Consider the following 14,460-nt stretch of genomic DNA (forward strand, 5'->3'; position numbering starts at 1 on the left):
TTACCCCTTAAGTTTCATATATGCCCGTAAAAAAAAAGTTTCATATATGAAACCAAATATAATAAAATTAACTTATTTATTGCTTGTGTTTGTTGCTTACCTATGAATCTCTATCTTTCATGGACTGAAAAACCATCGGCTCGGAGTTGGCATGAATGAGGCGGTGAAGAAAGTGCATCTGTGTTTTCTCTGAGCCACAACCACCACCCCTACCACCTACGCAGACACCGTTATCACCACTATTGCGCTGCCAGGACCTTTCCTGACCCTAATTAGCCATAAAATCCTTGAATAATCCATGGAGCATATCGTGAAATCTAAGAATTTCTAAGGGATTTTTTTTATAAGGCTAGAATCAAATTAAAAGGGAGTATGAATGACTAAGAAATATAGGTGGAGAAAGAGAAGGGAGGCGGATAGATCAGCTAAGTAAGGAGTAGGGTTAGGTTTGCTACAGTAAAAACTATACTTGTATATATACTAGTAAAAAAAAAATAATACTCCATATATAATAAAGTAACTTCCCTAATTAAACATGAAAATAGAGGTTAATTGTGGGTGGGTTGTCAAATCCCTTAAATAAGGTAAAAGTACTACGTGAAAAAAGTATAATATTTGGAGACTTAACTTATTTTTTCATTAATTTAATAATTAAAATATATATTTATATATGCTAACAAGAACAGAGAACTGTTAGGAACTTAACCGTTCTATATTTATAACTTACACAACGCCTGCAACTGATAGACGTTCTATATAATTGTAAAGAACGCCTATCCTACCTAACCGTTCTATATCAAGCGTTTCTTATTCTAGTTTTTGTTGTAGTGAGTGGTTGAAAGTCAAGTGTTGCGGTTTAGTTTTATTAAAATTCTCTTCTCTCTGTTTTTGAAAATAATTCTATTTATTTGAAAATAGCCAAACCAGGTTAGTTTGGTCCATGATTAAGGTCCAATAATAGTGTAGTTGGATGGGGCTTGAAAAGACCTTTCCAACGATATATTATAAGCCCAATTCCGATGAATAATGAGGAAGTTATGGCCAAAATACTAAACTGGGCCCAAACCGGATTTTACCTACGACCCAATGATCATGTGGAGGGTCCAAAGGTTTAATCCTATTCCTAAACTAATTAGGATTGATTAGAATCTTCTATAAGTTTCCAAAATATCTTAATTATCCTTTTTTGAAAAGATAAGATCATGGAATTTGATTTGAATATAAACTTTCCTTTTTTAAAACTTTCCTAATTCTATTCGGATTTAAAGATGTTCAAAGACAGTCAGATATTATTTTCGTGCCTCATATATTTTATCCAAATTTTATATGGTTGGATAGATCTTGAAATTATCTTTCCAATGATATATTATAATATTAAATCCGAGCTATAACGAAAAAGATATTAAAGAAATACGAAACTCTATCCAAAACTGACACCCTTTCACTATTTCGGCCATATATTTTTATCTACAAAAGATTTTATTCTGATTCTAATTGAATTAGAAAGTAGACTTCAAGATATTTCCAACGACATATTATATGACTTATTTAGACTTCTAGATCAAAAGATATGATAAAAACAAAATCCGCAAAAACTGTTTCTGTCGCCAAACGACAGGCTTGTCGCCTCGCGACAGACTCTGTCGCCTGGCGACAAGATAAATCTTTGGCGACAGGTCTAGTTTTCTGGCGACAGAGTGGAGTTTTATTCCTTATCAAATTCTACGATTTTCCGGACTATTTTCTTATAAATAGGGTCCTCGACCTCTGTTTTGATTCATCAACTTTTATCAACTTTCATGATCTCTCATCAATTCTCACTATTAATTATCTCTATTCTCTCTCTAAGCAATATAGCTTATTCTTTCTCTCTATTTCTAAACCAACCTTTTTACAAACAATATTCCGCATTCACAAGACTTAGAGTCTCTTAGCCAAGTTCGAAGTTGCCTTCGCCCTAGACGTGCAAGGTTTGATAATTTCTGAGGGTTTGGTCCAAAACTAGTCAAAACTTTATTTAATTTGATTTCAATTTAATTCTTTAATTCTTTAATTATTGTTTATTATTTTCATTGAAGTTTACTAACTTGTGTATTTTGTTATTAGAAAGACGTACGAGGCTTCAAAGTATGTAATCTTATTACTCTCTTTCAATGTAGAAAGCATGTTTAGATTTATTTATTATTGTTTAATATTCCTAGTATCATGTTAGGATGTTATTATTGCTTTCTAGAATCATGTTTAGGGTGCCTTTACTTATTTCTAATATCATGTTATCATGTTAGTACCATGTTAGGTTTGAAGCTTTGATCTTTATTGCTTAGTGACATGCTAGGAGTTGTTATTAATCTTGTTAGTATCATGCCTAGGATCTTGCTATTATTATTAAGCTTTATTATGCCTTATCATGTTATTATCATTATTGTTTTATTGATTTATTATTATGTTGCTTGATTATATTTTTTATTGTTATTGCTTGATCACACCTTTTATGATTGTTAAAGGGAATTTGTACTTGAAATCACGCTTAATAAGATAATTATTAATTTGGTTTAGGCTAATGTGATTTTAACTCAAGTGATCGCCAATAATAGTTTTATTTGTGCATTAATATTCAACCAACATAGATTAAACAGGGTAGGTTCAATATGATGTTTGTATGTTATTCGAAAAGCGCGCATGAATACGAGCAGAACAAAGTAGAGGCCTATTTTATAGGGCGGGTCCTTTCTTTTGTAGATTGGATTCGTACCCTCATCCCCGAACCCTGTTTGGTTCAAGACCTTATGGAGTTGATGGTCCTTTTGGATTGTCTTTTGGGTTTACAAGTTCCTAAAACTTGTTGGCGACTCTTTTGCTCTCTTTTCTTTCCCTTTGGAACGCCACCATACTTTAGTGTATGATCACAGTAGGGTTCAAGTTTGGGATCATAATGCTTGAAATATTCCCTACAGTTTTTGGCGACTCCACTTGGGAGGATTTCTATTTATATTCCTGAAATTTATTTAATTTTGGCAATTATTTAGAATGAGTGGATGAGACTCGAAAAATTCTAAGTATTTCATGTGCGTGATTTGATTAACATTATTGTCATATGCATTAAAAGGTCCTCATGGGAGCACCCCATGAGTCAATCCATAGGAATTTTACACGTAGGAAATTTGAGAAATATCTTTCATGACTAGAATCGAAAAGATGATGCGAAATCTGGAAAATTCGAAGAACACAGAAACTTGCCAAGGCATGTAGGAACTAGCGTCTAGAAAACAGGGCTTGTCGCCCGTAAAAAGTTTCTGTTGCCTGGCGACAGGAGCTTTTTTGCGGCGACAGTCCCTGTAGTCTGGTGCCAAGTTTTTCCAATACCGAGCCAGGGGTCTGCCTTCTTGCTTTGACCATTTCTAGCATTGTTGGCTTGATTTTGCTTATTGATTGAGTCATTTTCTCACTTTTCTGAACCCATATGTGTTCTACATATGGAAATAACCCTCTGGGGGTTCCTGCTTCACCTGCCCAATGGAATATCCCACTATCATGTGCAAAGTTCAGATTTGGGTACGTGCAAAGTTTGTGAATCCACCAAACCATGGAGTCGAGTTCGATTTCATCACGAACTCGCGGAATCCTGTCCATTCGCTCCAACCCTCACGGTAGGCTTGTGTGCAATGCATATGGATTCATAACCATGGACCTTTTTGACTTAACCCATATCCTTGAACTTTAGAGAACTAGAGCCATGGTTAGGTTGCAAACTCATCATATTGTGACTATGTGAACTACTTGTGCATCCTTGCTTGTACATATTATATATGTGTTAACCGTTTGTTTAACTTGTGTTAAAGACTAAATAAACTAACCAATGACTAAAGGACTTTGTTTAATTAATTAATTAATTAATTTGAACTAATAAATAAGCCTAAAATCGAGTCATAGTTCCTTTAAGTCAACCCGGATTTTTATTCCCGTATACTGCACATGCGTCAACTTGTTTTGGTCATAGCCGAAGTTCTAGGAAGAACCACGAGTCGTATACTATGGATCTGTAGCCCCGAGTTTTATCTTTAATTAGGCTTTGGTTTCGTCCCAATCAGAGTCACAGATTAAAAGTTATGACTAAAATACCACAGCCTGTCCAGTTTAATGCACATACGTGAAGTCTTAATTTAGTCTTTGCTTAAGTCTAGTCACATAGTCTAGCCACATGGTCATGACACAAGTCTTAACATTTCACCTACACTCACTAGTCTTAGCACACACTTTGTACATGTTACCATGACCATGTCTTAGGTTCATGCATGAGTCGTCTTTCCGTCATTTGAGTTGGGGGGTCCATTCTATTTCTAATTCTTCCATCTTCTTCCTACTCTCCACATACTTTCTTCCATATTTCTCCATCCACATCATCTTTTTACTCTCCACATACTTTCTCCACACATATCATTCCCTTCATTCTTTCATGATCTCTTCCCATCTATGCATGTTGAATCAAGTTCGAGTCATGTGATTGACAATAATAATAATAAAAAAGGAGTAATGATGAGACAAAACACAAGGCAAGCTTCTCACTAAGATTTCATGCTTTCTTCTTCTTTTTTTCAAAACCTTTCCCCAATAAGTCTAGCATAGGCACCCTTTGTCTACCTCATATTTATTACATAGGTTTTTTTTTTTTATTTTTTTTTTGTTCCCCTTTAATAAAATGAGCATTTTAATTTCTTGCATATGATCATTGCATTATTTAAAAAAAATAAAAAAAAAAAAAAAAAATAAACGCCGAATTAAGCACAAGGTATACCAATGATTTGAGGCACCCCTTGTAGCCATGTCATATCATCTTCACCCTTCAAATATATAATCCTTTTCTTGATAAACCACTTTGAGCCTCGTCTAACGATAGACCCTTTTTTCTTCAACCCACATCTACTAACCTTGGGATGGGATGGTGTGTAACTTATGCAAGTTCCAATTTACAAAAGCTTGAGTGATAAAAATAAAAAATATAAATAAAAGTGTACAAAAGGGCAAGTGTTCCAATGTCTATGATATGAAAATATCTTTGATAAGAACATGTCTCAGATTGCGTTTCTTATCGAGTGCTCGGTACCGTGCCTGAGAAACATGAATGCCAAGTGAGTGATAGACCGCATGATCGAGATTGCCCACACTTATAAAAAAAATGCGAATATGAAAAAATGCAAAAGCAAAAAAAGAAGAGCAAACAAAAAAAAGAGAGAGCTCAAAAATGAGAAACCTCAAGCATAAAAAAAAATAAAAAAGATTCAAAAGTAAGGTTGCACACCTTGGGGGCTTATTCTAGGTTCTTGAGCCTTTATCCCCTTCTTCTCTAACCTTTAGCCTAACCACGTTACAACCCTTAAAAGACCTTTTTGAGGTATACACACACTTGTGCGAGGTTCGGCTAGAGCTACGTTTGGCCTGATTCCTAACGGATACGTAGGCAACCTCACATTGAGGTGCGGCCATAATAAAAATGCATTCATTTTCACATTGACACACTTACACCATGATCATATCAAGGGATTTCCAATGCTCATCCCTATTTACTTAGAGCTAGACTTCGGGGCTTGATCCTTACATCATTAGCCTACCTAGCCTAAGAGTCATCATTATTTGACTCTTATCAAATAATACTTTTCCACACCGTTAGCCTTTGCAGCCTAACTTTAGTGTCACTTTCACACACATCATAGATACATGGCCAAAGATACTTCCCTTAGGACCCTTTTGTCATGAAGTCTTAGCATAATGTTGAAGCATGCTTTGTCATATCAACATCACTCATCACTTATAACCATCATTGTATCAGGAAGTATGAAGTGCTTAGCCTCCGTGCCTAAGTTACCTTAATACTTTCATGATCGAGTCAACTAAGATAGTTTAGGAGGAATTAATCCTTGCACCTTGAGGGATAGTATCAAATGCATATACTTGATCAAGCTCATTCAACATGCACCATCAAACACTTCGATTCTTTTTCGCGTCTTTCTTTTTCGGGAGAAAGTCGGTACCCTCCACAAAAATGACGGAAAATTTTTGCTTTTTTGCATTTTCAAGTCGCACTTTACACATGAGTCATGTACATTGAGTCATATCGTGTCATATCACATCGAGTGGAGTCTAGCTAACACATGTGTCAAACGATTTGAGTTAAGTCATGTCAAATCAATGAGTCAAGCAACACTAAGTCTTAGGTCAACCCTAAGATAATAAAATAAAGATGAGCAAAGCCCTATAGTCTGAAATATAGATACAGGTAAATTCCAGCGAGCAAGAATATTTCCGGATTTTTTCGAAAAACCGCGAATATATATGTATGAAACTTTTCCAAGATGAGAGAGGTTTGGGAAAAATTATATGGAGATGAAGAGCCTTAATTTGCAAAAGATTTGAGCAGATTTGGTTGTAAGGAAACGACCAAATTGAAAGTTCGGAGCGGTATTGCGGCGACAAGCACTTTTGGCTTGCGCTGGTGCGGCGACAAGTCACGTGGCTTCATAATGTGGTCATATGGACCTGGTTCAGCAATTTCGGGTTCCTTGGTACGCCAGTTAGCCCCTCTAAGCAATTTGACATGATTTAGTGATCGGCTTGATTACAGTCACAATGAGTGATCGACCTGACAAAAGATCGTCTCACTTAGCTTAATGCGCCTAAGCATTGGCTCATCGCAAGCACCGAAGTAACGGTTCACAACGATTTCTTAGGATGGAAGAAGACTTGAAGATTCGAGATGACGAAGCCTTCAACAGGGGGCTTTAAGATTAAAAAGAGTCTATTACTTGGATTTAAGAAGGACGGTTTGAGATGAAGCGACCTTCAATAGCTTTCACTATGATTGGGGAGGTTATTATTTGAGAAGAACGATTCAAGATGAAGCGGTCTTTGATAGCTTTCGCTAAGATTGTGAAGGTTATCACTTGATTTGAGAAGATAGCACGAGATGAGCAATCTTCGACAACGCCCGCTAAGATTGTGGAAGTTGTCACCAAGATTTGAGAAGATAGCACAAGATGGGCGATCTTCGACAATGTCCGCTAAGATTGTGGAAGTTGTCACCTAGATTTGAGAAGAGCGGTTCGTGATGAGGTGGTCTTCGACTACATTCACTAAGATTGTGGAAGTTGTCACCTAGATTTGAGAAGAGCGGTTCGTGATGAGGCGGTCTTCGACGACATTCACTAAGATTGTGGAAGTTGTCACCTATATTTGAGAAGAGCGGTTCGTGATGAGGCGGTCTTCGACGACATTCGCTATGATTGGGAAGGTTGTCACCATGATTCAAGGAAAAACTCGAGATGTAGCAGCAATAATAGACAGCGTTCCCTAGGATGTGGAGTGTTGTCTCAAATTTTGAAGATGGCGAAATATGGTCACCTTCGACGGTCCCTCAAGGTAAAGAAGAGATTGTCTATAGCGGCGATGCACTGCCGTGGCGACATACGGCCACAAACCTAGAAGATGACGACATACAGTTATTTTCGACGATGTTCCCGAAATACTGTGGAGGATTGTCACCAAGAATATTGAAGACGACGACATACGGTTATTTTCAATGATGACGTTCACGAAATACTGTGGAGGTTGTCACAAACAACGAAATGCAACAAATTGGTTACGTTCAGAGACGTGTGCTCGACGGTGCAAGATACGCGTTTCATAACTCTTTTATCTGTTTAAATAACATTGTTTGCAGGTATCGGCGTTATAAGAATGATTTGGGATCGCAGAACGTTCTGAATCATTCTCCGTCCCTATCGCTACTTTGACTTTTGTTTTCGAAACCTAAGTTTCTCCAAACTCGGTCAAAGTGGGGGCTTCTGTTGACACCCATTTGTGTCTCCCCAAAACCAAACCCGGTGATGAATACCTTTTACGTCGAACCATAATCGAATGAGTGAAAGTGGTTGAAAGTCAAGTGTTGCGGTTTAGTTTTATTAAAATTCTCTTCTCTCTGTTTTTGAAAATAACTCTATTTATTTGAAAATAGCCAAACCAGTTTAGTTTGGTCCATGATTAAGGTCCAATAATAGTGTAGTTGGATGGGGTTTGAAAAGACCTTTCCAACAATATATTATAAGCCCAATTCCGATGAATAATGAGGAAGTTATGGCCAAAATACTAAACTGGGCCCAAACCGGATTTTACCTACGACCCAATGATCATGTGGAGGGTCCAAAGGTTTAATCCTATTCCTAAACTAATTAGGATTGATTAGAATCTTCTATAAGTTTCCAAAATATCTTAATTATCCTTTTTTGAAAAGATAAGATCATGGAATTTGATTTGAATATAAACTTTCCTTTTTTAAAACTTTCCTAATTCTATTCGGATTTAAAGATGTTCAAAGACAGTCAGATATTATTTTCGTGCCTCATATATTTTATCCAAATTTTATATGGTTGGATAGATCTTGAAATTATCTTTCCAATGATATATTATAATATTAAATCCGAGCTATAACGAAAAAGATATTAAAGAAATACGAAGCTCTATCCAAAACTGACACCCTTTCACTATTTCGGCCATATATTTTTATCTACAAAAGATTTTATTCTGATTCTAATTGCATTAGAAAGTAGACTTCAAGATATTTCCAACGACATATTATATGACTTATTTAGACTTCTAGATCAAAAGATATGATAAAAACAAAATCCGCAAAAACTGTTTCTGTCGCCAAACGACAGGCTTGTCGCCTCGCGACAGACTCTGTCGCCTGGCGACAAGATAAATCTTTGGCGACAGGTCTAGTTTTCTGGCGACAGAGTGGAGTTTTATTCCTTATCAAATTCTACGATTTTCCGGACTATTTTCTTATAAATAGGGTCCTCGACCTCTGTTTTGATTCATCAACTTTTATCAACTTTCATGATCTCTCATCAATTCTCACTATTAATTATCTCTATTCTCTCTCTAAGCAATATAGCTTATTCTTTCTCTCTATTTCTAAACCAACCTTTTTACAAACAATATTCCGCATTCACAAGACTTAGAGTCTCTTAGCCAAGTTCGAAGTTGCCTTCGCCCTAGACGTGCAAGGTTTGATAATTTCTGAGGGTTTGGTCCAAAACTAGTCAAAACTTTATTTAATTTGATTTCAATTTAATTCTTTAATTCTTTAATTATTGTTTATTATTTTCATTGAAGTTTACTAACTTGTGTATTTTGTTATTAGAAAGACGTACGAGGCTTCAAAGTATGTAATCTTATTACTCTCTTTCAATGTAGAAAGCATGTTTAGATTTGTTTATTATTGTTTAATATTCCTAGTATCATGTTAGGATGTTATTATTGCTTTCTAGAATCATGTTTAGGGTGCCTTTACTTATTTCTAATATCATGTTATCATGTTAGTACCATGTTAGGTTTGAAGCTTTGATCTTTATTGCTTAGTGACATGCTAGGAGTTGTTATTAATCTTGTTAGTATCATGCCTAGGATCTTGCTATTATTATTAAGCTTTATTATGCCTTATCATGTTATTATCATTATTGTTTTATTGATTTATTATTATGTTGCTTGATTATATTTTTTATTGTTATTGCTTGATCACACCTTTTATGATTGTTAAAGGGAATTTGTACTTGAAATCACGCTTAATAAGATAATTATTAATTTGGTTTAGGCTAATGTGATTTTAACTCAAGTGATCGCCAATAATAGTTTTATTTGTGCATTAATATTCAACCAACATAGATTAAACAGGGTAGGTTCAATATGATGTTTGTATGTTATTCGAAAAGCGCGCATGAATACGAGCAGAACAAAGTAGAGGCCTATTTTATAGGGCGGGTCCTTTCTTTTGTAGATTGGATTCGTACCCTCATCCCCGAACCCTGTTTGGTTCAAGACCTTATGGAGTTGATGGTCCTTTTGGATTGTCTTTTGGGTTTACAAGTTCCTAAAACTTGTTGGCGACTCTTTTGCTCTCTTTTCTTTCCCTTTGGAACGCCACCATACTTTAGTGTATGATCACAGTGGGGTTCAAGTTTGGGATCATAATGCTTGAAATATTCCCTACACCTAGCTTTGTTTCTTACAATGATTCCATGTTCATCAAGCTTGTTCCTATATACCCACTTTTAACCTATGACTTTCTGATCTGATTTAAGAACTAGGTGCCAGACTTTGTTTCTCTCGAATTCACTTAATTCAGCTTGCATTGCCATTATCCAGTCTGCATCTTGCAAGGCTTCATCATAGTTATTTGGTTCCATTGTAGAACGGAATGAGAAGAATGCACAGAAGTTTCTCAGCTGGGAACGAGTCTGAGTTCCTTTAGTTATATCACTCATGAACATGTCCACTGGGTGAGATTTTTTATGTTTCCAATGTTTAGGGGTAAAGTCTTTTATTGGATATAATTTCTCAGGTTCAGCGCTGTTGTTTTCTCCCTCTTGATTCAATGGTTCTGGATCCTCAGGTTTTAGATTCTTGGGCTCTGGATGTTCCTCATGAGAAACTTCTGTTTCAGCTACCGTTTGGTTTTCAGCTACAGGATTGTTGTTTTGCTGCTTCATGGATGTTGATGATTCTTCATCTGGATCATATCTTCTTACTAACCCTATCTCATAATCATCATCGTCCTACACATTAATCACATAATCAGTTTCATCAAAAATTATATGTACAGATTCTTCAACACACATTGTCCTTTTATTATAAACTCTATAAGCTTTACTATTTGAGGCATATCCTAAGAAAACTGCCTCATCACTTCTTTCATAAAATTTTCCCAAGTTCCTCTTTCCATTGTTGTGTACAAAGCACCTGCAACCAAATGATCTAAAGTATGAAATATTTGGTTTTCTTCCTTTCATCATCTCATAAGGTGTCTTGTTGGTTATTGCTTGAACAGAGAGCCTGTTTAATATATAACAAGCTGTTTTTACTGCTTCAGCCCAGAAGTTCCTAGGCAATCCACTGGAAATCAGCATAGTTCTTGCCATATCTTCAAGGCTCCTATTTTTCCGTTCAACTACTCCATTTTGTTGTGGAGTCCTAGGGGCTGAGAAGTTATGATCCATTCCATATTCCTTGCATAACTCATCAAACTTGGAGTTCTCAAACTCGATTCCATATCAGATGAACTAGTTGGCAACCTGTTCTTCTCTGTTCTTTCTTGACAAAAGCAACAAACTCATCAAACATTTCATCCTTACTTACAAGAAAGAAAACCCAGGTGAATCTGGAAAAATCATCTACAATAACCATTACATACCTTTTGCCACTTCTGCTTTGTATCCTCATAGGACCACAAAAATCCATGTGTACAAGTTCTAATGGTTTTGTGGTACTTATCATATTCTTAGATTTAAAAGATATTCGAGTTTGCTTACCTTTAACACATGCACTACAAACTTTATCTTGTAGGAACTTGATGGATGGAAGTCCTTCCACAAGTCCTTTTGATCTAAGTTTATCAAGTAAAGAGAAACTAGCATGGCCAAAGCGTTTGTGCCATAATAGGGGATCATCCTCAATGACACTAAGACAGGTCAAGCTACTGCTTAGAACTTCATTGAGATCCACAACATATGTGTTCCCTTTTCGAGTTCCTTCAAGTATAATTATGTTAGTGTCATTGTTGATGATTCTACATAGATTAGAAGTAAAGCTAACTGAGTTACCTTTATCACAAAATTAAGAAATACTTAACAAATTGTGTTTAAGACCCTCAACTAAAAAAACATTTTCTATAGCATGGGAACTGGACCTTCATATTTTTCCAATAGCAATAATTTCACCTTTCTTGTTATCTCCAAAGGTCACGATTCCTCCGTAATAGGCATCCAGTGAGAGAAATTTAGATTTGTCACCAATCATATTCTTAAAACAACCACTGTCGAGGTACCAAGTGTTATTCCCCCTCACTGGAACTTGCATGAAAACTAAGCGTTAGTTTCTGGAACCCAGGTTTCCTTGGGTTCCATTGTTTTGGAGGAAGAGTCAGATTTCTTCATCCAAACCTGTTCAACATGGTCAGTATTCTTAAGAGTATCTTAAATTCTTTTAGGACATGCAGCTCGAAGATGTCCCGTAAGACCATAGAAGTGACATAATTTTTCACTGAGCAGATCTACATATTTTTTGTCTTTTCTAGACTTCTTTTTATATCCTAGTCCTTCCTTATGTTTGTTCGGAGCATTAGCTATCCAAGATGGAATTCCTTGATTGATAACTTCCTTACCTTTCCTAGTTCTTTCAAGTTCCTCCTCCAAAGTTTGATTTTTCATTTTTACTTCTTCTAAATCTGATTTCAGTTTCTCAAAATTTGGAAGTTGGTTTGCATGAGGAACTTTAGAATCAGGAGAGTCAATTCCAAGTTTCAGCTGAGCTAGCTCTACATTTAACATAATGTTATCATGTTTTAGTTTTTCAACTTGTTCTTTTAGGAGGACATTTTTATCATATAAATCAAAAAATCTAGTCTGAACATCAGTTTTCATATTATTCACTATGTTCTTTGTGGATTTTTAAAGCTTGATCAGTTTGGAACTTCGATCTATTTAGTTCAATACAGTCATTTTGAAGTTCTAGAATAATGTCCATAAGATTTCCTTTATTCAAATTTTTAAGTTGTCTATAATCAAACCGTACCTCAGATTCAACTTCCTTCAGATAAGCTTCATTGTCAGTTTTAGCCATCAAACATAAGTTGGTTGTTTTTTCCACGGGTTCTCCTTCTTCTTCATCTTCTGAATCAGAATTTCCCCATGCGGCCATCATAGCTTTTCTAACATCTTCCTTGGAGAACGATGGTTTATAGAACTTGTTTTGCTCCTTCCCTTTGTATTTGGATTCCTCATCCTCCTTAGGCTGAGGACAGTCTCTGATGAGATATTCCTTGGAGCCACATCCGTAACATTTAATCTCCTTGGAACTTGATTGTCCTCGTTTGCTCCTGTCTCCTCTCTTCCCCAGTATCCTCTTGAACTTTCGTACAAGCATGGTTGTTTCAACATCATTGTCTTCTGAGTCGCTTGATTCATAAGCCTTTAGAGCAAGGCTTTTACCTTGGAGCTTTCAGTATTTGCTCCAAGGTGAAGTTCATGAGTGAGCAAGGATCCATTGAGTTGTTCAAGGTTGAACTTGGTGAAATCCTTGGAATCCTGTAGAGCAGTTACCTTGGATCTCCACCTCTCATCTTGAGGAAGACTTTTGAGTACTTTTCTTACTTGTTCATTAATGGGTATGGACCTGCCTAAAGATTCTAACTCATTAACAACGTTAGTAAATCTTGTGAACATATCCTGAATGGATTCCTTGTGTAGCATTTCAAATCTTTCATATTTTGACATCAGTAAGTCAATTTTGGAACGTTTAACTTCATTCGTTCCTTCATGTGTTATTTGTAATAAATCCCAAATCTGCTTTGCGGACTTACAACCCATGATTCTGTTGTGCTTATGAGGTCCTAGTCCACAAAGTATGATTTTCACTGCTTGAGCAATTAGCTCAAAATTTTCATTATCTTCCTTTTCAAATTCAGACAGTGGTTTAGGGATTATCTCTTTGTTCTCGTTGGTTTTTGTTACCTCGAATTCACCAGATTCAATAACTCTCCATACTTGGTCATTTTCGGCTTTGATAAAGATTTCCATTCTATTCTTCCAGTAAGAATAGAACTTGCCATTGAACATTGGTGGTCTTTGGTTCGAGTACCCTTCTTCAAGTTTCTCGTGGGCATTCATCTCTCCAAGAACTTACTCTACAAGGTTACTAGTATTTCCGTGAGAACCTGCTCTGATACCAATTGTTAGTTTAGATGAACTACTACGAGAGGGGGGGTAAATAGTAGTAGGTTCCAATTAGGTAAACTTTTGCGGAATTTAAAACAAAACATAAAAGGAACTTAAAGAACAGAACAAGATTTTACGAGGAAACCTTCCAGGGCCTAACTGAAAGTAAAACCTCGACCCTTCTCGAGATTTGCAAAACAAACTCCACTATAATAGGCAACTCTCCTAGTACAACCTATTATTATAGACCTTTCTCTTAAGTTCCACCACAGACACTTGTGACCTGATAGGACCCTATCCTACCCAACCTAAGTCCCACTTAGGTTCACTCAACACTCCCGGAGTGCCTACAATCAGCTTCCTACCTGAAGCTTACTCACTGTGCTCTCACAGCTACCACTCGATTTTAGAAACTTTCAAACTTCTAACTCAAACGAATTTTAGAGAATTCAAACTCCTAACACAAACGTGAATTGTCAAGAATTCACAAACACCCCAAAACCAATTACAACAAAAAGACTCACTGTAACACATAAATGGAAAGCTACACATGAAGCCCGAAATCAAAATGATAAAGCTTAAACCTTTGGCAAACTTACTCTTAAGCACTAAGTGATTTTCATGCTTAAAACTCTCATGTTACTTCACTGCATCACTTCTATATTTATAGAAGTTCCTCAGCTCACAAAGTAAGGTTTAG

At 36.2% G+C, this 14,460-nt stretch overlaps 2 protein-coding genes across 2 annotated transcripts; both read right to left on the minus strand.

Annotated features, from left to right (window-relative positions):
- Positions 1 to 10,100: 10,100 nt before the first annotated feature.
- LOC145565019 (uncharacterized) lies at positions 10,101 to 12,969 on the minus strand. Its single transcript, XM_081625140.1, has 5 exons — positions 12,477 to 12,969; positions 12,209 to 12,361; positions 11,240 to 11,576; positions 10,725 to 10,788; positions 10,101 to 10,604 (listed from the first exon to the last, which is right to left on the minus strand). Exons 1-5 carry the CDS (start codon positions 12,967 to 12,969, stop codon positions 10,101 to 10,103), a joined length of 1,551 nt encoding a protein of 516 aa, XP_081481266.1.
- Positions 12,970 to 13,016: 47 nt separating this feature from the next.
- On the minus strand, positions 13,017 to 13,712 carry LOC145565020 (uncharacterized). The gene has a single exon (XM_081625141.1). The coding sequence runs from the start codon at positions 13,710 to 13,712 to the stop codon at positions 13,017 to 13,019; it is 696 nt and encodes a 231-aa protein (XP_081481267.1).
- Between the last annotated feature and the right edge of the window lie 748 nt (positions 13,713 to 14,460).

Source organism: Chenopodium album, chromosome 10 (assembly GCF_948465745.1).
Source record: "Chenopodium album chromosome 10, dcCheAlbu1.1, whole genome shotgun sequence".
Lineage (NCBI taxonomy): Eukaryota > Viridiplantae > Streptophyta > Magnoliopsida > Caryophyllales > Amaranthaceae > Chenopodium > Chenopodium album.

What these genes read in the sequence shown, in the direction of transcription:
- LOC145565019 (XM_081625140.1), bottom strand. Translation starts at nt 12,969, where the DNA reads ATGCTTGTACGAAAGTTCAAGAGGATACTGGGGAAGAGAGGAGACAGG. An exon ending in AAAAATCCACAAAGAACATA is followed by an intron (nt 12,362 to 12,476) that starts GTGAATAATATG and finishes TGTTAAATGTAG; the next exon opens with AGCTAGCTCAGCTGAAACTT. An exon ending in ACTTGAAAGAACTAGGAAAG is followed by an intron (nt 11,577 to 12,208) that starts GTAAGGAAGTTA and finishes TTATACTTGAAG; the next exon opens with GAACTCGAAAAGGGAACACA.
- LOC145565020 (XM_081625141.1), bottom strand. Translation starts at nt 13,712, where the DNA reads ATGAATGCCCACGAGAAACTTGAAGAAGGGTACTCGAACCAAAGACCA.